Source organism: Halichoerus grypus, chromosome 2 (genome assembly GCF_964656455.1).
Source record: "Halichoerus grypus chromosome 2, mHalGry1.hap1.1, whole genome shotgun sequence".
Lineage (NCBI taxonomy): Eukaryota > Metazoa > Chordata > Mammalia > Carnivora > Phocidae > Halichoerus > Halichoerus grypus.
In genome coordinates, this window is record NC_135713.1 from 204,299,303 (window position 1) to 204,322,059 (window position 22,757).

General features: G+C 43.7%; 1 protein-coding gene across 5 annotated transcripts in view; it reads right to left on the reverse strand.

Annotated features, from left to right (window-relative positions):
* The window catches only part of RNF157 (ring finger protein 157), a 79,130-nt gene that overhangs the window by 41,781 nt on the left and 14,592 nt on the right, over positions 1–22,757 (reverse strand). For all 5 annotated transcript variants that reach the window (XM_036088571.2, XM_078066125.1, XM_078066128.1 and 2 more), the window contains exon 2: positions 14,419–14,537. In XM_036088571.2, the coding sequence (XP_035944464.1) occupies positions 14,419–14,537 (119 nt within the window). The remainder of the gene's footprint in view (positions 1–14,418; positions 14,538–22,757) is intronic.

Consider the following 22,757-nt stretch of genomic DNA (forward strand, 5'->3'; position numbering starts at 1 on the left):
TGTGTACCCCCAGCTCTGCACCTCTCTCAGTGGTGTCCGCCCATGGACAGGGGCCCCCTGAGCTATGTAGACAGCTGGCCTCAGAGAGAGCACTGGCATGTCTATGAACCACTCCTCCTTCCTTTCTTTCTTTTTAAAGATTTTATTTTTATTATTTATTTGAGAGAGAGTGAGAGTCAGGTGAGGGGCAGAGGAAGAAGCAGACTGCCCCCTGAGCAGGGAGCCCGATGCGGGGCTTGATCCCGGGACTCCGGGATCATGACCTGAGCCAAAGGCAGACGCTTCACCGACTGAGTCCCCCAGGCGCCCACCTACTCCTCCTTTCTAAGACATACTCTTTTTTTTTAAGTCACGTTTATTGAGATCTAATTTTCATCAAAAGTAAAATTCACCCTTTTTAGTGTACACAGTTCTTTGAATTTTGACAAACACATACAACTATGTAACCACCATCATAATCAAGATACAGAACACTTCCATCGCCCCCAAATGTTCCTTCATGTCCTTCTGTAGGCAACCCCTCCCTGCACCCCAGTCCCTGGCAACCACTGATCTGTTTTCTATCCCTATAGTTTTGCCCTTTCCAGAATGACAAGACACATTCTTTACAATGCTTACATAAAATACCCAAAGGCCTCTTTCAGCTCGCACACAACACCGTGTGCTCCGTTGCCACACGGGCCTCTCGTGCATGTTAGGAAGAGGGGAGAAGCCAGGACTTGAGGGATACGAAGGGCAACGAAATTCACTGCAGCTTGAGATGCCTATACACCCTCTCCCGAAAGCAGGACACATCCTGGTGAGATGGGGAGCAGCTCTTTAAAGTCCAAAAACAAAAACCCTGTTTTAAAGTGTCTCTGTATAAACATCCTAGTTTCCTCTTCCATGATGGTACAGCACTGGACAGAACTACATTTCCTTTCAGTTTAGATGAACTTCTGGTGTTAAAGGAAAACATGAATTACTGTAGCTGGGACTGAATATAGATGAACAAGAAAATTCTGTTAAAAGCTAAAAAGCTTGGGCGCCTGGGTGTCTCAGTCGTTAAGCGTCTGCCTTCGGCTCAGGTCATGATCTCAGGGTCCTGGGATCGAGCCCCACATCAGGCTCCCTGCTCCGCGGGAAGCCTACTTCTCCCTCTCCCACTGCCCCTGCTTGTGTTCCTGCTCTTGCTATGCCTCTCTCTGTCAAATAAATAAATAAAATCTTTAAAAAAAAAAGCTAAAAAGCTTGAGTTTCAATAGGATGTTCTTCCTGTCAGATCTGGCTTGACCTCACATTGAGTTATTCGGGCCTCAAAATACTGAAGTTTTACTGAATTCTGCAGGAAGCACTCAAGAGCTGTGCTGGGCTTGGGTTAGGGTTAGGGTTCTCTACCATGTGACCTGAGAGAGCTGTTAGCTAAGACTACAAACCTACTGCAATACATAAATATGTCTGATCAACATGCTGTATGTCAATTATATCTCAATAAAAATACATAAATTCAAAGAAAAAGAGAGAGTGAAAGGCAAGCAGAGAGTGGGAAAAGACATTTGCAATATACTTATCTGAGAAAGGACTCCTATTTTCTTAGTATTTCCTTACCAAGAAAGAAAAAGCAGATTAGCTAATAGAAAAACCAAACAAGCTAATAGAAAAGATTTGAACTGGTGCTTCACAGAAGAGGAAAACGAATGGCCAATAAACTTATGTAAGGGTGCTCAACCTCATGAATCATCAGGAAAATGAAAATCCTACACACCCACCAGGATGAAAAAGGTGGAAAATACTAGGTGGTGGGGACTCTAAACCAAACTGGTTGGAGGAAAATTGGTGCAATTGCGTTGGAAAACTGCTCAGCAGTATCTACAAGAGCACACTCCCGTGCCAAGGCAATGCCAGTCCAGGTACAGGCAGAAGACACATGCATCCATACGCGCCTTGAGATACACACAACAGGATGGTCAGAGCAGCACTCTTTGTCATAGCCCCACACAACAGAATGCCAAATGCTATAAACCATCGTGTGGATGAACTGTGGGCACTCACACACGGAGCACATGCACAAGGAGAATAAACAATCACTCTACGCAATGAAATAAGCAAATCTCACAACCGTTCTGCGTGAAAGGAACCAGACATAAATGGGCCCGTCTGTATGGTTCCACTTATATAAAGATCAAATCAGGAGAGAAGACAGGATAGCGGTTACCCTGAGTTAGGGGTGGTGATAGGAAGAGGGATCAGGGGAGCTTCTGTGGGACTGGCCGTGTTCTAGTTCTTGATCTGGACACTGGTCATAGAGGTGTGTTTGCTTGGTGAAAATCAAGTGTACATGTAGGATTTGTTACCTTTTGGTGTATCTGTTGTACTTCAATAAATATCACTTTTAAAAAGGACAAGCCAGGGCATCTGGGTGGCTCAGTCATTAAGCATCTGCCTTCGGCTCGGGTCATGATCCCAGGGTCCTGGGATCGAGTCCCATGTCTGGCTCCCTGCTCAGCGGGAAGCCTGCTTCTCCCTCTCCCACTCCCCCTGCTTGTGTTCCCTCTCTTGCTGTGTCTCTCTCTGTCAAATAAATAAATAAAGTCTTTAAAAAAAAAAAAAGCAAGGTGAGAAAAAAAGCAAGAGCGGATGTGAGAATGAGTTGCGCAGTGATGCTCTCGCACCCTGCCTCCACCCCCTCACTGTGTTCCCGTTCTCCAGCTGCTGAGAATGTTGGCAACAAACAGCCCATTGCTGCTTCTTCTCCAGCAATTAGGAACCAGAGCCTCCTGGCCCAAGAAAGTACCCCTGATCTCCCCTTCATCATAGCACCCCGGGGCCGTCAGTGGCCAGTGAGACATGGGCAAGGGCGTACAAAAGGCCAGGCCCCTTGCCTCAAGACAGGACGACTCTGCAGTACAAGTTGTACTCCAAAGCTTCCCCGAGGGACCAGGCAGAAGCGAGTCTCTGCCAAGACCACATCGTTCACTTCTGCTCCCCTGCCCCATCTGGCTTCTGCTATCCACATTCCCAGGAGAGCCTTCCTTCAATAAATAGCTCTCACAAAGATCTCCATCTCAGGTTTGTTTCTAGAGAAGCTGCTATCAGCAGCTGCCTAAGGAAGTGGACTGTGCAGGTGGAATCTGGGGGTAGGTTACCCACCAGCCAGATGGCAGTGAGGACCCACCCGCCCAGATGGTCCCTGGCGTGCTGCGGTGGTGCGACACAGGCAGGGGATGCACTGGCTGGTCCACGGTCTCTGGTACAGGAAGTACAAGAGAAATGGATTTAATAAAACCGGAGAAGTGGGCAGCGGCTATTAAGAGCCATCCGTTCATCGAAAAGGGAAAAGCCAGGCTCGGATACAGCAGTCAACAATTTAAGGCCGAGTGTGACAGTCAGCCAGCCTCCCCTGGCAAATTTTAGACAGTCATCTCCTACAGGCACGGGACCTAATTTTAAGGAATGGCCGAACCAAAAAGAAGGCTGAGCTCTCAGTCCAGGTAAGTCTAGGAAGTCAAAGTCGGGGCCCCGGTGGGGAAAGAGTGGACTCTAAGGCTTAAGAAGGAGATGTCTATGTACATTCACCTGAGAACCGTGAACCTCAGATTCCCTGGACCTGCAAAGTGGCCGGCTTCTTCTCCCTGGAAGATAGGGGAATCGCCCTTGCTTGAAGATGACACAGCGGTCTCAGACAAGACAAGACAGTGCTTGCCCTACAAAGGCGCTGCCCCATCCTCCCTCCAGGTCATAGGCCATAATTAGGGTCCAATCTGAGTATTACTCAGCTGGGGCCTGCAGGCCTGCTAAGAGAAGGGGGGGTTATTATGCCAAAGATATGCAGGCCCAGGCTAATACAGGCACAGGTCGGAACAGAGTATGTGGGAGTGGTCTGAGGGTGCTGGATCAAGGGGTGTGGAGTATAAAGCTGGATGAGGGAGAGCCTGCTGGTGTGGGGACATATTCTCGTGATACAGAATTAACACCGTGGCAAGGGCCCTGGGTCTAACCTGGGCTGGGGAAGGTGGCCTCATGGGAACTCAGAAAAGCAACGGACCACACTAATGGATTCCAGAACCTGCGACAGCAGTTGTTGGAAGAAAAGATCAAAAGGCGTAAAGGAGTCGGCACGCTAGGATGGGTCTGCCGCACAGAACAGGAAAACCCACTAGCTGGCCATGTCCTTTGGGGGGCCTCGAAGACAGTCCGGTTACCAAAGCTGAGACTCTGCTGCTTATATTGGTTACCAACGTAAATCCTGCCTCAGGAATCAGGGCCATCCTCTTCACTCCCACTGCAACCTGAGAACAGACTTCCATTGAATCTCCTGTGGACATCTGGTGCCCCTTTACCTGTCTTCACGACCCTCTAATTCATCCTCTATACTGTCGTCTGAGTGATCTTTCAAAATGTGTACTCTAGGACTCCCAGTTTAAAACCCACTAGTGGTTCCCCATGCTTACAGGAGAAAAGTCCAAAGCCTGCAGGAAGGCAGACAAGGCCCCTCCCTCTAGGCCCGGCTCCACAGCCCTCTGGATGCTAAGCTTTTGCTAGATGGAATCATCGGAGCACACGGCCCTCATCTTGTTTAGATGCCTGCGTACCTTTGCTCCTCAGCCCCTCCTCCAAGATGTTCTCGTTTCCTGGCTGTTGGAGAAGTTTCTTAGTTCAGGGACGCACTTTATCTGCCTTTGTTTCTCTAGTGTTTAACGTTAGCCTGGAATATCACAGGTGTTCAATAAAATGGTAACTGAGGGGCACCTGGGTGGCACAGTCAGCTGGGCATCAGACCCTTGATTTCCGCTCAGGTCCTGATCTCAGGGTCATGAGATTGAGCCCCACGTCGGGCTCTGTGCTCCGCGTGGAGTCTGCTTGGGATTCTCTCTCCCTCTCCCTCTGCCCCTTCTGCTCATGCTCTCTCTAAAAATAAATAAATTTTTAAATTTTTTTTAAAGATTTTATTTATTTATTTGACAGAGAGAGAGAGACAGAGAGAGAGGGAACACAAGCAGGGGGAGTGGGAGAGGGAGAAGCAGGCTCTCCGCCGAGCAGGGAGCCCGATGCGGGGCTTGATGCCAGGACCCTGGGATCATGACTGAGCCGAAGGCAGACGCTTAATGACTGAGCCACCCAGGTGCTCCAAAATAAATAAATTAAAAAAAAAAAATTGTAAATGAGTGAAAGAATGATTGAGTCAATCAATGAACGATTTGTGTAATGGGGAAGGGAAAAAGATCCACAGTGGGCATGGCCTAATGATTAGTAAAGAAAACCATCTACGTAGCCAGCACAGATGCCAAATTAAAGGTAAGAACGGAAAAGTAACTATTTCCTCCTTCTCCTCCTCTACTTCCTTCTCCCTTTTATAATTCCTTTCTTTTATAATCCAAACTGATTTTGAAATTCTTATCCAGAGAAAGTAACCCACTAGAGGCCAACAGCTACTAAAAACTCCTCTTCCTCATTCATCCCCAGCAAAGCTTCTTCTCCAGAGAATTTCTCTCCTCTCTGTCATCACTTCAGGTTATACTGCAACCCCTTTCTAAAGCCTTTTTAAAAAAGATTTTATTTTATTTATTTTAGGTTTTATTTATTTAGTTTTTAAAAGATTTTATTTATTTGTCTGAGAGAGAACGTGTGCGTGCATGTGCGTGGCAAAAGCGGGGGGAGGGGCAGGCAGAGGGAGAGGGAGAAGCAGGCTCCCCACTGAGCAGGGAGCCCGATGCGGGGCTCGATCCCAGGACCCTGGGATCATGACCTGAGATGAAGGCAGACGCTTAACTGACTGAGCCACCCAGGCGCCCCTGTTTATTTATTTTGGAGAGAGAGAGGGAGAGGAAGAGAGAGAATCTCAAGCAGATTCCACACTCAGTGCAGAGTCCGACGCAGAGCTCAGCCATATAACCCTGAGATCACCACCTGAGCCGAAATCAAGAGTCGGATGCTTACCCAACTGAGCAACCTAGGTGCCCCCTTTCTATAGCTTCTATCCATATAACTATACCCTGAAGTTTACACACCAGAGAGAAAACCATGATCCCCATCTTACATCTCAAAGCGAGGCAGTAGATCTAATATGGAACGCCCTATTTCACTAGACTTGGCCAATGCAGCATATTTAGCTAAAGGAAGGAGCAAACTTAGTTGACGCTTTTTGCATTAAAAAAAGAAATCTAAGCAGTAGTTTCAAACTATCTTCCCCAAGATACTTATTAACGACAAAGAGAAAGATGGTAACTCTACCATGCAGAAACCCATGGTGAATTATATCTCCATAAAGCTGTTATTTAACAAAGTAACACAGATGCAATCAGGGTCAGGCACGGGAGAACCTCGGAGGTGCTGCCAGTGTTCCACTTCTTGGTCTGGGTGGCGGGTACAGGCTGTTTACGGTTTCTTTAAACTGTAGATACATGGTTCATATACTCACATATAAATATTTCACAATCCACAATAAAAAAGTGAGAAGAAAAACAACAGAAAGTAAGTTAAGGGGCACCTGGGTGGCTCAGTCGTTAAGCGTCTGCCTTCGGCTCAGGTCATGATCCCAGGGTCCTGGGATCGAGCCCCACATCGGGCTCCCTGCTCGGCGGGAAGCCTGCTTCTCCCTCTCCCACTCCCCCTGCTTGTGTTCCCTCTCTCGCTGCGTCTCTGTCAAATAAATAAATAAAATCTTTAAAAAAATTTGAGAGGGAACAAAAGTGAGAGAGATCACAGAGGGAGAAGGAGAAGCAGACTCACTGCTGAGTGGAGAGCCCAGCTTGGGGCTTGATCCCAGGACCCTGAGATCATGACCTGAACCGAAGGCACACGCTTCACTGAGCTACCCAGGCACCTCGAATTGAATGTTTCTAAAGGTAAATCATTGCATATTGCCACCAACGGGATGCAGCTACCTGGCTCCAGTCCTCACCGCCTATTCTGATCTTTTTGTTATTCTCCACAAGCCCCCAACCCCACTCAGCAGGCCACACCCTTCCTGCAGTTCACTAAACAATTAAGCCATTATTTTATGAATTTCCTTAACTTTCCTATTCCATGTATTTTCCTAGAACTGTCTCCTCCCCTGCTTAGCAGTAAGTAGTCCCTTTTCCTATTTTTACAGAAAATTTAAATGCTTCTGTTTTAAAAATAAAAATGTGTTCATTAGGAAAAATTCAAATTCAAATACGTATTCATATAGAAGAATACAAAGTCAGAAGTACCTCCCCTCACTGATGTACCCCAATAGTTACCACTGTGACAGGGTAAAATGCATTGTTCTCGGACGTATTTTATGTACCTACAAATATAAATACACAAACATACGTATATTGTGACACACTGTTATTTTGATCAGAAATGGAATCAGATTCCACATTATACATAACAACTTGCTTTTTTCAGCAAACCATGTGGTCATGGACATATTTTCATCTCAGTGGGTACAAATCTATTTTATTTTTGGCTGAATACCAGTTCTTAGTGTAGACACACTATAATTTATTTAACAATTCCTGCCTGATGCGTGCAAAGCCCACGTCTGGTGTCAAAAGTGAATCAGTGTTGTAGCAGAATATAAAGGAGGGTGTTTCTCTTTTATACAGAGATTCAGAGAAATGAAATCGCTTGACTTTTCTTTTTTAAGATTTTAATTTATTTATTTAACAGAGATAGAGAGAGAGCATAAGTAGGCAGAGCGGCAGACAGAGGGAGAGGGAGAAGCAGGCTCTCCGCCTAGCAGGGAGCCCAATGTGGGGCTCGATCCCAGGACCCTGAGATCATGACCTAAGCTGAAGGCAGCCGCTTAACCAACTGAGCCACCCGGGCGCCCCATGAAGTCGCTTGACTTAAAGGGTCTGCATAACTAAAAATATAAATACTGCCAAACTAAATGCTAAACATAGTTGTAGTACAATTTATAAAGGAAGAAAGATGATAGCATGCAAAAGACAAATAACTCAATCTACAAGGCATACCCACATACCCACAGAAAAGAGGCATGTTCTTGCCACGGGCTCTTGTATGTCCTGCTAAAAATTCATATGTTGAAGGCCTAACCCCCAATGGGACTGTATTTGGAGATGAGGCTTTGGGGAAGTAATTCGGGTTAGATGAGGTCATAATGGTGGGTCTCTCAAGATGGGATTAGTGCCCTTAAAAGGAGACGAAGAGGGAGAGAGTACTCTCTTTCCAGCATGTGAGGACCCAGCAAGAAGGTCAATTGCAAGAAGGCCCTCACCAGAACTAAATCTGCCAGCACCTTGATCTCGGCCTTCCCAGCCTCCAGAACTTGAGCATGAATACCTGTTGTTCAGGCCCCTAGTTTACGGTGTTTTGTTTCAGCAGCCCGAGCAGTTGAACACAGGGTGCCTGTATTGTGACTGACCCGTCTGAGGACACTGGGGCCTGGGCACAAACCAAACTGCAGATAAAACCCACACACAGCATCCAGTCTAAGTGTTAGCTGTCCCACAGAGGTTGCTCCTCATGTCCCTAACTACTCCCTGCCTTCAAGTCATACTGCCCACAATTCTTGAATCTGCACCATCTTTATTTTTAATGCCACTATTCTGGCTCAGGCCCTTTGTATCTTCTTCCTTAACTAAAACAAACCACTACCCAACTGGTCCCTCATCTTCTGTCTTTCCAATTCACTCTCTACACCATGAGGTGATTTAAAGAATTAACTTTCTAGGAGCTCCTGGGTGGCTCAGTCGTTAAGCGTCTGCCTTCGGCTCAGGTCATGGTCCCGGGGTCCTGGGATCGAGCCCCACGTCGGGCTCTCTGCTCAGCGGGAAGCCTGCTTCTCCCTCTCCCACTCCCCCTGTTTGTGTTCCCTCTCTCGCTGTGTCTCTCTCTGATAAATAAATAAATAAAATCTTAAAAAAAAAAAAAGAATTAACTTTCTGAAAGGTCAATCAAATCATAATAGCTGTCATTCTTTGAATTCTTAAAATGTATCTGCAAGATAGGTATTTTTATAGACGGGAAAACTGAGGCTCACTCATGGCCGATACCTGAAACAGCACCACCATGAAGCCGGTCAGTGACAAAGCAACTCATGAGTATGACCTTCTTTGCTGCCTTACAGAGAAAGGCATAAACTTCTCAGTACAATCCTCATGACCCTTCAAACATGGGCCCAGTTTGTCTTTCCAACCTCACCTCTCGCCAACATCCCTCAAAATCCAATCCTTACAGCCCACTCACCATTCTGGAAACCCAACAGGCACGTCTGCATCTTAGTTGCTTCCTTACATTGCTTGTTAATTCTGCCTTGATGACCTTCCCAATATCCACTTGGGAAATCCTGCTCATCCTGCCCAGTCCAAGGAGTCATCTCTCAGAGCCAGTGTCCTGGGTAGAAGGCATCCTCACTCCTCTCTGCTCTCAGAGCACTCTGGCCCTGTCTCTCATACAGTCACATAGAACTTACCAGAACATGTCACAGTCAGGGGCAATCTGCCCCATCATACTGGGAGTGCCTCAGGGCAGGGGCCAAGTCTTTTTCATCTTTGCACTCCCGGTTGTTAGCACAGCATATGATTTGCAAATACTTATTGAACGAATGAATGGCACCATGACTGACACAAAGCTCCACATGTGTAAAACTCTACTGCACAAATGGATATACTGTCAAGTTCCTTTAAATAACTTGCTCTCAGGGCGCCTTGGTGGCTCAGTCCGTGAAGTGTCTGCCTTCAGCTCAGGTCATGATCTCCAGGTCCTGGAATTGAGCCCTGTATTGGGATCTCCACTCAGCGGGGAGCCTGCTTCTCCCTCTCCCTCTGTGATCTCTCTCACTTTCGTTCTCTCTCAAATAAATAAAAAATATAATAAAATACCCTGCTCTTCCTGCACACATGTGAATAAAGGGGCTCAATTTAGAGAGACTTGATTGGGTGTATCTCTATTAGGGGGAGAAGAAAGGCCCACCTGTGTGCACCTTGGTTCTTAAGGCCAGCTGTGCAGCCCTGGCTGCAGGGAGCATGAGGAGAAAAAGCTGTCCCCAGCGGCCCAGGGACAGAACACACAAGATGATGTGGAGTATCAGGGGCTTGACCAAAACTCAACTACTTTCCTCAAAGGTGAGAGGATACATTTGGACGCAGGTATCATTTGATTCTCTGTCAATCCTCAGTTCACTGAGCCTCTAAATAACTTAGAGTTTTCGCAGTAATTTACCTTGACAAAAGAAGACCTAGCTCAGTAAAGGAGCAAAAAATCAGCACCGGCTCTTCCCCACCTAGGAAGGGGAAGGATGGTCTTTATTTAACATTTTATAACTGTGATGCACAAACACAGGGATCTTAGCTCCTCTAGATGCAGGGATCAGAGCAGAAAGACCTTCAGAAGCCCTGTTCACTACTTAAGACAGTTACTTAAAAGCCAGTGAATATTCTCTCCACCGAAAACTCTCAGTAGCTGCATAAATAACCGACCTGAGGGGATAGCACTGTAGCCACCATTGCTCTGGGCTTCTTTTTATCCAGCAATTCCAAGGCATTTTTCAAGCATCACATTCCTATAATGTCAGAACTCTCCCCACTTACACTGGGTAATTCGAGAGCCTTAGCAATAGATCTGCCAGGGTTGCAAAGGGTTTAATGGTAAGATGTAAACAAAACCTGAAATCTTGATTCTAGCCTCTCTTCCACCATCCTTCTAGGTATATGCACACTCTCGTTCTTTAAATCTGACCCTTAGGACTTGATACCAAATTTGGCTTTGACGGATTATTGTAAGTTTAGATCAGCAGGGCTCCGGTACAAACTATAGGCCGAGTGATACGTTTGCAGGAGATACTTTTAAGTCTGATCAGTCAGAAATGACAGGAAAGACCACAAGTCCCACAAGCCAAGAAGTCTATGGTATTTATTTTTATATAACAATTTATTTCAACATCTTCCTCTCCCCATCTTCATACTCTCTGGAAGGAGGAGCTGCTTGATGCCTTTAAAAGGCTGTTTTCTCTCTTCTGCAACCGGATGCCCAGTTATTGACCCCAGGGACATGTTTCTAGAGAGTAGAAGTCCATTCCTCAGAAATCAAGCTACAAGTCCATCCCCAATCTCTGGGCCGTCCCCTAATCAGGTGTGATGTGCAGTAACAGCAAAACGCAGAGGTCACAGCAGCAGATGGAATTACACACCACATCGCAGCTCTCCCAAGAGATACTCCAAGAGATCATGTCCCTGCCACTAGGTCTACTTTTAGATCTCTCTCCGCATCTCACAATTTGCACTTGATGACCTACTCGGACAGACTCACCGACATGATGTGGGCAGAGATCCTGAGCACACACGCCCTGACGAGCAGCAACAACAGAGTGCTTCAGCCTCTAGAGCTGGACTGCTAGGTTCAAATCCTGATTCAATCACTTACAGGCTTGCTGATCCTTGCTTAAATTCCTGGTGCCCATGTTCCTCATCTGTCCAATAAGGACCTTCCTCATCAGGGTGTGAGGACAAAATGAGAGGACACAGATGAAGAGCTTAGAACAACCAGGCCTTGCAAACAGGAAGTGTCCAGTAAATGTTCGCTGTTACCACTATGGAATAACGTGTGGGGAAAGAAAAGGGAACGTGCCGCGTTCATTCTGTATACTACAGTTCCCGCTGCCCATCTGAAGTTACTCTGATTTGCTGTCTTTTGGAAACATTTGCTTGGTACAGCATCAAACATATTTAATGATGACTACATAGAAACAACAACAAAAAGTCCAGTGTTGACACTCCTTGGGAAAAAGTCTCAAGTGTAAGGTCAAAGCTGCTCAGGGCTTCGGGAGGAGCTCAGTCCCTCACGGGTTCACAGAGAAGTGTCAACGAGGCAACTGAACTGGGAAGGTGTGCCAGCCAGCAGAAAGCTCCAAATGACCCTAGGGAAGCATTTATTTGTTTTTAAATAATCTCTATGGCCTGAAAAGTTCAAAATTAAAAACAAAAAAACCCCTATTCTGACACCAGAGGGAAGGAAATAGAAAGGGAGTAACCGATGCAAATGGCAAGTCCCCATAAGAAGAAAGGGCCATTTTCCAAGCACGAGCTGACTCCCGCGGAGGGAGGCAAAATTCTTACTGGCTCTATCAAAAAAGGAAGATCCCTCTACTCTAATTGCTAAGGCAGAGTAACAAAATCAAAGAGCAGACATTTGGGGCGCCTGGGTGGCTCAGTTGTTAAGTGTCTGCCTTCGGCTCAGGTCATGATCCCAGGGTCCTGGGATCAAACCCCGCATCGGGCTCCCTGCTCCGCAGAGAGCCTGCTTCTCCCTCTCCCACTCCCCCTGCTTGTGTTCCCTCTCTCGCTGTGTCTCTCTCTGTCAAATAAATAAATAAAACCTTTAAAAAAAAAAGAAAAGAGCAGACATTGGATGAGCATTAGTTGGCAGGACTAAACGTGAAGCAGAAAGGATGGGGCATTTTGAAAGCACTCCTGGACTGTGAATGAGAGGAGGGGGTCACTCCACATACAAAAGAAGAAAACAATGGAAACATATCATTAAAAAAAAAAAAAATTTCTCCAGGTCACTTATCTGCCTAAAAATCTTCACTATTCCCCACAGCCTACAGGAACGAGTCAAAAACCTCTGGAGGTAATGGAGTCCCCCACCTACCTTTCCAATCGTGTTTTGCCATCAGGAAATGTCCACTCCCGCCAGACTGGCTTCCTTATTTGTTCCAGGGAGAAACAAACCATGCTCATTTCAGCTTTGTATCCCCAGCACCTATCACAGTGCCTGGCCCATAGCAGTTGCTTGGTAACTGTTTGCTGAGTCGACAATGGGAACGCTTTTAGGCCCATCCTCTGCACCTCTCTCCTGCAAAGCCCCTTCCCCACCCCGCTGGCGAAAACCCCGGTGTGTCCAAAGCCTCGCTCAACACCCTCCACCTCTTCTCAGCACCAGCGGCCTGCGCATGCCGTCCTCCTCTCCCACTCTCAAGCCCCACAGCATCCCATCACTTCAGACCTCTGCTGCTGTTCAGACATTTCCTGTTCCTATGTTTCGTCTGCCCCATACACTGGGAGCTTCTGGAGGAAGGTAGCAGGTGTTGAAGCAATGGGAAGCAGTGGAAGGGTTACTGATCTGCGGCCATGCAGACCTGGTTATTTGACTTTGGGAAAACTTCGTGTAAACACTGAGAACAGTGCCTGGAACATAGCACGCGCTCCGCAAACGCTAGTATTGTCATTACTCGTTTCTCGGAACCTCAGGTCTCCCTCTTATAAAATGGGGTAAATAATAAATCTTCTGGGGCGCCTAGCTGGATCAGTCGGCAGAGCACGTGACTTTTATTTTTTCAAGTTTTTATTTAAATCCCAGTTAGTTGAGCGCCTGGGTGGCTCAGTTGGTTGAGCGGCTGCCTTCGGCTCAGGTCATGATCCTGGAGTCCCGGGATGGAGTCCCGAATCGGGCTCGAGTCCTGAATCGGGCTCCCTGCTCAGCAGGGAATCTGCTTCTCCCTCTGACCCTCCCCCCTCTCATGTGCTCTCTCTCTCTCATTCTCTCTCTCTCAAATAAATAAAATCTTTAAAAAAAAAATAAATCCCAGTTAGTTAACAGACTGTAATATTAGTTTCAGGTGTAGGATTTCGTGATTCACCTCTTACATACGACACCTGGTGCTCGTCACAAGTGCCCTTCTTAATACCCGAGAACCAGACTCTTGACCTCGGGGTGGTAAGTTCAAGTCTCACACGTTTTTTTAAAGCTTACTTTAAAAAAAAAATAATAATGATAAATCTGTCAGGTGGTTCCTTATGAAGATTAGGAATAATGTCTGAAAAGTCTCGAGGACCTTCCTTGGCGCACAGCGGCTACTCACAAGCCATATGGCAGCCATTCTTCCGAAGCCTCAGCTGGGTGCAGAGAAGATGCTCCATAAGAGTTTATGGAATGAGTTGAATGAACAGAGACATAGTCTAATATCAATTCAGATATCAAGGGAAAACTTTTCGGTCATTCATTCAACAAATCTTTAAGGGCTGGTCAGTATGTACCAGGCTTTGTTCTAGGTGCTAGGGTGCAACAGTAAAAATACCTCCTGTCCTGTGAAGTTTACATTCTAAAAGAAACGGCAGATAATAAACAGAGGGCGAGACAGAAATAAAAGCCTATATGCTGTTAAGTACTATGAGGAAGGAAAAAAGCAAGGTGAGGATGCGCTAGCAGAGCTGGGAGGGGGCTGTCTGTGGAGGTGGCATTTAGGCAGAGACAAGAATCCTTAGGACAGCCAGAGCATGGGAGATGTCCTCACCCTTAGGCAGACTCCAGCAGCCTTTCCACGGGTCAGCCTCTAGGGACAAGAGACCCACTGCCGGCAAAAGGGCTGTGGTCTGGCTCCCAGGGCCCCTCTCAACTCACACGAAGCTACACACACTACTGAGCCAGTGATTACAAACTTTATCTTTATAAGACTGTTTGAATTGGCCACCGAAGCCCCACCTGGAAATAAACAGGTTATAACCATACCGTTACTGGTCTGTTCCCCAGAAAGTTCAGATCACTGTTCTCTCCAAACAGGTAACCCTCAGGGTGCGTGGAGTCAAACTTCTCTCCTCCCATAATGAAGTGGCTGGCAAAATAGCTTCCTAGACAGGGAGAGACAGAAACATCAAACAGAAACCAGTCAAACTAAACCAAGTAAAAAAGCCAACTCAAAAAAAATGTTAACCCTTCAAACAAATAATTAGTGTAACTGTTAATCCCAAGAGAACTGTCTCTCGATTTGGGACAGTGGCACAAAATAAGCAAAATCATAGCAGTGAGAACCCAAGATACCCAACGTAAAGAGATCGATTTTCCTTTTAACATTATCAATTGAATCCTTATCATGATCTGTCTATAATACCATCAGCCAAAAGACCAGAAGGCCCCTCAGTGCACATTAATGAACATATACATGTATTTTGTTCCTGTTTTTTTTCCCCTTAAACTTGAAGTGGTTATTTTCTATCCTCTGTATATTCAGGAATCTTAACTGCAGGTATCAGCCTATACACACACACACATTTCTTTGCCTCGATCTTCCTAAGCCAGCTCGTACCTACACACAGAAGTCTCAGTACCTGCCTACCACTACGTATAGACCTCTGTAACCCTTTCCAATGAAGGCTCTTCCTTTTTCATATTTGCTTCAAAATGATCGTTAACAGGAAAATACGAATGTAAATAATATAGCTGTCCTTGGCTTTACCTACCAATCACCACACAGATTATGGAGTTTAACAGGACAGTAGTTCAGGGCTAGGATACAGATGCACCAGCCCGCACACACACTCATGCACACACACACACTCATGCACACACACCCTCAGTCTCAAATTCACTAACTGCGAACAGCCAGGGTTTCAGGGATGTCAGTTAGGGCAGGCGCTCCTTGCCCCACCTTGACTAGCCAGGAGGCAGGGATATTTCTAACACGATAATAACGAGAGGTGATCAGCAGTCAGGGGTCAGAATCCCCATCTGCCTCGCCCAGACAGACGAGGACTGTGCCAGGACGTGACAGCACTGGTAAGTCACCATGGGAGGCCTAGGTAATGCTGCAAATTCCGTCTGGGAATACTTTCCAACCTAGATGACTAAATGAATGCCTCTTAACCCAAATTTCTATAATCTAAATACTCCCAGGAAGGTAAGCCATCCGAAGGGAAGGACTTATGTCACAAAACGCCTTCTCAAGGCTCTCCTCACATACCCCAATTCCTGGATTAACCCAAAGAACTTCTGAAACAGTGAGAGGCTTCGTCGTCATCCATCACATGGTGAGGGTATAGATACATTTTCTAAACCAATTTCAACTTTTGTTGAAAGTTTACTGCACACTAAAAACAGTGAGATTCAGCACTTTCAGCCTGTGAAGAAGCCACAGGAAGGAAGACAGAGAAGAAAATTCTAACAGAAAAACTGAACCAAATATTCATTCTTGGGTTTTCTTCCCATGGAGCTTTAGTCTAGAAACACTTATTACACAAAGCAACGTGGATAAAATCACTCACCACAAAGTGAGGCAATTCTTTAATTAAACAACAAATAGGAAAACATTATTTGAGAGTAAAAGCAGCCGAAATCTATCACTGAGGAACTCGTGAAAGTTACCCACCAAAACTGAAAAATATAAACGTCAGCCATCTGCGGTGATACAACAGTGAGTTTCATCACTTAGAAAAGCTTAATTATCAATTATTTATGTCGAGCACTTGCAAGCCCTATTTTCCAAGTGCATAATTTATAGAGGGGGGAGGTGCCCAGTTGCCTTAAGTAGAAGCAGTCATCTCAAATAATTAAGTCATTTACTACTGAACCTTACCAAAATATATTTTCTATACATTAGAGGTTACATAGTTATTATACATTAGCTGAAATTTTAAAAGGTAAAGATTTTGGGGAGCCTGGCTGGCTCAGTTGGTAGAGAGTGTGACTCTTGATTTCCATGTCGTGAGTATGAGCCCCACGTTGGGGATAGAAATTACTAGAATAAAATAAAATAAAAAGATTTTACATTGATGGATGGCTTGCCCAAGACATGAATAAAGAATGGAGAGAAGCAGGTTTGGTGTCTGGAGCTATACGGTTCAGTTCAGTAGGGGACATGCTGAGTTTCTAGCATGTGTGAACAGTCAGGTGAGGGATGAAGGGACAATGAAGTCCAGATAGATAATCAACTTACAGGTGGTAGTGATTGATCCCAGCAAGAGGAGAGCACTAATGGCTTGGGGGGCATAGGGTTAAAGATGGTGATAGGGTTCTACTGGAAATGGCTTTTTTTTTTTTTTTTGCCATAATATTAGAAGAGAAGAAATTATCAAGAAAGCAGTGTAAAGCTAATTGTAGTTTTGCCTTACATTAAAAATCAAGAACACAAATATACAAAGATTTAAAATTAGGGTCAATATTTGAGAGATTAAGAAAGGACTTTTCATTTCAGTAGCAGAGTTCGTGCAAAATTCCTTTAAAAAGATGATCTCCCTTGATGCACTTAAAATAAAAATACCTTATCAGTTAAAAGAAAAAATGAGCTTAAGGCAACCAAAAGCTGGCTTGTTGCTTTCTTTTGAAATGGACCCGTCTAATAACTTGCCCTAGTTAGGCTAGTGAGACAGAACAAATCCGCCATCTGCAGCCTGGATAAAGCTTTCTCTTTGCCCCAGCTGTCTAAAGGGACGAACCAGGGCAGAGTCACGTAGAGCTACCATATCAGCCCAATAACACCTAACACACTCACAGTCCCTGAAAAAAACGCCTTTTGGACAGCTTGTGCACATTTTTACTTCTTAGCATGAACCATGCTCTAAAATCAGAAATGGTAGGGAAAGAGAGCTACACTACAATACTTCGCCTGTTTGCTAATACGGACATACACGATTAATGGATAAACTGCAAGTTTTTCATTATTAGCTAGCTGTAATTTCTTATTTATTTTTTTGAGAGGTAGAGGGAGGGGCAGAGGGAGAGGGTGAGAGAGAATCTTAGGCAGGCTCCACACCTAGCATGGAGCCCAACGCAGAGCTCAGTCTTACGACCCTGAGATCATGAACTGAGCCAAAATCAAGAGTCGGATGCTTAACCGACTGAGCCGCCCAGGCGCCCCAAGTTAGCTATAATTTCTTCACCAAAATTCATATTCAATTTCTTTGTGGGATTTAAGAAGACACATCTTGTGGTAATCATTTTACAAGACAGACATATATCACATCATCACGTTGTACATCTTAAACTTACACAATGTTATATGTCAATTATATATCAGGAAAGGGGAAAAAAAAGAAAACACATCATACACAGATCTCCAAAATTATATTTAAAACATAAGGTATGAGTGGGAGGGAGAAGGGGGAGTGTGTTTAATGCGTATAGAGTTTCCGTTTTGCAAGAAGAAAAAGTTCTAGCGACCTTTTTTTTTTAAAAAAAAGATTTTATTTATTTGACAGAGAGAGACGAGGAGAGAGGGAGCACAAGCAGCAGGAGTGGGAGAGGGAGAAGCAGGCTTCCCACTAAGCAGGGAGCCCAATGGGGGACTCGATCCCAGGACCCTGGGATCATGACCTGAGCCGAAGGCAGACGCTTAATGACTGAGCCACCCAGGTGCCCAAAAGTTCTAGCGATCTTAACACTACTGAACTATATGCTTAAAAATGGTAGGATAATAAATTTAATGTTACATATTTTTCACTACAATAAAAAGAAATAAAGGAAAAAAAAAAAGGTTTAGTCCAGAATGTCCAACACTAATCCAAGTTCAGTATTTTTTTTAAAGATTTTTATTTATTTATTTATTTGACAGAGGGAGAGACAGCGAGAGCAGGAACACAAGCAGGGGGAGTGGGAGAGGGAGAAGCAGGCTTCCCCCTGAGCAGGGAGCCTGATGTGGGGCTCGATCCCAGGACCCTGGGATTATGACCTGAGCCGACGGCAGTCGCTTAACCAACTGAGCCACCTAGGTGCCCAGCAAAATTAATTTTATTTTTATTTTATTTATTTTTTAAATATATTTTATTTGTCTCAATATTGGATATCCCAATATCCCAAAATATCCAAAATATTCTATCAACATGCAATCAGTATAAAAATTATTAAGAAGCTATTTACATTCTTTTTTTTTTTTTTTTTTAAAGCATGGAGTCTTCAAAATCTGGTGCATATTCTCTGCTGTTTACAGAGAATGTGGACTAGCCACATTTTAAGTGTTCTACGGCCACATGAGGCTAGTGGCTACCACAGGAGAGAGCATAGCTCCAGACACTCCTCCTCACCAACGGATTTAATCTTAATCACTTATCAATACTTTCTGACTCTACAGAAATGTCAGAGCAACTCCAACGGAACTTGTACTAAGGACAACGTTTGAACCAAGAGTCCAAATCAATAAATTGACTTTAACTGCCCACAAAGAAAAATACAACTATTTGTTTCTCATCATGTGAACAACAACAAAATATCTCAGTTAGAATTCACTGTCTTGGGGCGCCTGGCTGGCTCAGTCGGCAGCGCATGCGACTCTTGATCTTGGGGTTGTGGGTTCAAGCCTCATGTTGGGTGTAGAGATTACTTAAAAATAAAATCTTAAAAAAAAAATTCACTGTCTTAAATAATTTACCCAATGAATGTAAGCTATTAGGGCATATTCCTAACATCACAGTGAAATTAAATATTGCTCAATTGATCCCATAAGTTACATCTGGCCCAATGAGATATTCTGACATTTGCCACCAAACTGCTATGAAGTATAACATCACACAATGAAGGACAATTAAACCCATTTCCCATTTTTCTACAACTCTGTATGCCTTTTACAAGATATACATATATCAAATCATCACATTGTACACATTAAACTTTATGGGTACCCTACATGTTAACAAAAATTCTAATTAAAAAAAAACTTTTCTTTCAAATCTGTGAAATTACTGAAGTATGTCTGCCTATAGAAACAGACTTAGGGAAAAAATTGTTTAGGCCTCTAAGTAATAGCAATTTATTTACTGTCATAGCACAATTGCAAATCAAAGATTTTAAACTTTTTAAGTCATGGAAACTTTATGTTTTATAAAACTAAAACAAAAATGTTGAGCAGGCAAAAAATTTTGATAATTTGTGTGGATTAAATGATAAAGTAAAATGTATTTGGGATTTTAGCTGCTATCTTATGCTAAGTGGGAGTTTTTATTGCAAGATCTATAAGCAATCTTCCCTTTTTAAAAAAATTTAAATTCAGTTAATTAACATACAGTGTATTATGAGTTTCAAAGGTAGAGGTCAGTGATTCATCAGTTGTATATAACACCCAGTGCTCATTACATCACGGGACCTCCTTAATGCCCATCACCCAGTTACTCCATCCTCCACCAGCAACCCTGTTTGTTTCCTATGGTTAAGAATCTCTTATGGCTTGTCTCCCTCTCTGATTATGTCCTAGTTTATCTTTCCCTCCCTTCCTCTATGCTCCTGTTTTGTTTCTTAAATTGCACATATGAGTGAAATCATATGATAATTGTCTCTGATTGACTTATTTCACTTAGCATAATACCCTCTAGTTCCATCCACGTTTTTGCAAAGGCAAGATTTCATTTTTTTGATGGCTGAGTAATATTCCATTGTGTATATATACCACATCTTCTTTACCCATTTATCTGTCGATGGACAATTGGGCTCTTTCCACAGTTTGGCTATTGTGGACATTGCTGCTATGAACATTGGGGTGCATATGGCCCTTCTTTTCACTACATCTGTATCTTTGGGGTAAATACCTAGTAGTGCAATTGCTGGGTTGCAGGGTAGCTCTATTTTTAACTTTTTGAGGAACCTCCATACTGTTTTCCACAGTGGCTGCACCAGCTTGCATTCCCACCAACAGTATAGGAGGGTTCCCCTTTCTCTGCATCCTCACCAACATCTGTCATTCCTGATTTGTTAATTTTAGCCATCCTGACTGGTGTGAGGTGGTATCTCATTGAGGTTTTGATTTGGATTTCCCTGATGCTGAGTGATGTTGAGCACTTTTTCATGTGTCTGTTGGCCATTTGTCTATCTTCTTCAGAGAAATGTCTGTTCATGTCTTCTGCCCATTTCTTGATTGGATTATTTGTTGTTTGGGTGTTGAGTTTGATGAGTTCTTTATAGATTTTGGATTCTAACCCTTTATCTGATAAAACATTTGCAAAAATCTTCTCCCGTTCTGTAGGTTGCCTTTTGGTTTTGTTGACTGTTTCCTTTGCTGTGCAAAAGTTTTTTATCTTGATGAAGTCCCAATAGTTCATTTTTGCTTTTGTTTCCCTTGCCTTTGGAGACATGTCTAGCAAGAAGTTGCTGTGGCTGAGGTCACAGAGGTTGCTGCCTGTGTTCTCCTCTAGGATTTTGATGGATTCCTGTCTCACATTTAGGTCTTTCATCTATTTTGAGTCTATTTTTTGTACGGTGTAAGGAAATGGTCCAATTTCATTCTTCTGCACGTGGCTGCCCAATTCGCCCAACACCATTTGTTGAAGAGACTGTCTTTTTTCCATTGGATATCCTTTCCTGCTTTGTCAAAGATTAGTTGACCACAGAGTTGAGGGTGCATTTCTGGGTTCTCTATTCTATTCCACTGATCTATGTTTTGTGCCAGTACCAGGCTGTCTTGATGATCGCAGCTTTGTAATATAGCTTGAAGTCCGGAATTGTGATGCCACCAGCTTTGGTTTCTTTCTTGACATTCCTGTGGCTATTCAGCATTTTTTTTTCATTCCATACAAATTTTAGGATTATTTGTTCCAGCTCTGTGAAAAATGTTGATGGTATTTTGATAGGGATGCAATCTTCCCTTCTTTTTATTTTTATTGATGTCACAGTAAAACAAACAAATATCCTGCCTGTAAGTGAAAAATATTAATCTTCAACTATTTGCTTTTGAACTAATGGAGCTATATACTCGATTACTGCAGAAAATGGAATTGTATTTAAAAATAATTTTATACAAAATTAAAATATGAGAAAATTGGCTATGGGAATCTTATTAGGATTTCATGTATTTGAAAAATCTTCACCTAGGGGCACCTGGGTGGCTCAGTCGGTTAAGTGTCTGCGTTCGGCTCAGGTCATAATCCCAGGCTCCTGGGATTGAGTCCCTCATCAAGCTCCCTGCTCAGCAGGGAGTCTGCTTCTCCCTCTCCCTCTGCCCCTCCCCCCTGCTCATGCTAACAAATAAAATCTTAAAAAAAATCTACACAAGTAAAACATGCCTTTTGCAAAAAATAAAAATACACAGAAGTATGTAATTTAAAAAGCGATAATCTAATTCAACTCCGTGAGAAGTAACTCCACTATTAACAACCGGTTTGTGGCCTTCCAGATTTTCCTACACGTATATAAACACGTTCGGGTTTTCTGTTTTATTTTCTTTTTTAACTTAATTGGGATATTACACATACTGATCTGCAAGTTACATTTCTTTTTTTTTTTTTTGCCTAATGTACTGTAGGCATCCTTCCATGTCCACTTATGGATTGAACTCATTATTCCTAATGCCTACATAACAATAACTCACATTGAGGACTTACTATGTACCAGCACTGCACTATCAGGTACCAAATAGATTATTCCTCACAACAACCCTATCAGGTGGGTGATATAAGTTTTTTTTTTTTAATTTTACCGAACTGATGATAAATGCACAGAGAAAGTAAGTAATTTATCCAAGATCACACAGGTAATAAGAGGCAGTGTCAGGTCCGAAATGCAGCTATTTTTATTCCAGAATGCCTATGTGTACTCTCATCCATTACACTATATTCCCATTGAGCATCCAGATTTAATTAACCGGTTCTCTACTGATGAACATTCCCTCCTCTCTAGTTTACATTGCATGCTTGCTTTTTTCCCTCCTGGGTGGTATTATTGTTGCTATTTGATTGTTTTTACATCTGGAATTTGTCCTTATGGACTGTGTGGGATAAGGTGTTAATCATTTTTTTCCAAATAGGAAACTTTACGAACACCATTTATTGAACGTTCCATTTCCCCCACTAAATTGAAAATCTATTTTTATCATGCTATATATATCTAGCTCTGGACTCTATTCTATTCTGAACAAGCACAATGAAGTTTGTTTGTTTGAGTACCATATAGTTTTAACAACTGTAATTTTACAGTATTTGAAGCAAGGCACATGTCAACGGATCCAAACCTTTCCCCCATTCTCAAGGTCCCAACCCTGACCCCCCTACCGTCTTCCTTCTACTTTACGACATTCCCTCAAAACCCTTCAACATTATACAAGTTTCAAAACCTTACAACTTCCCTATATTTCTACCCATACTTTCTTCTGGCCTCAA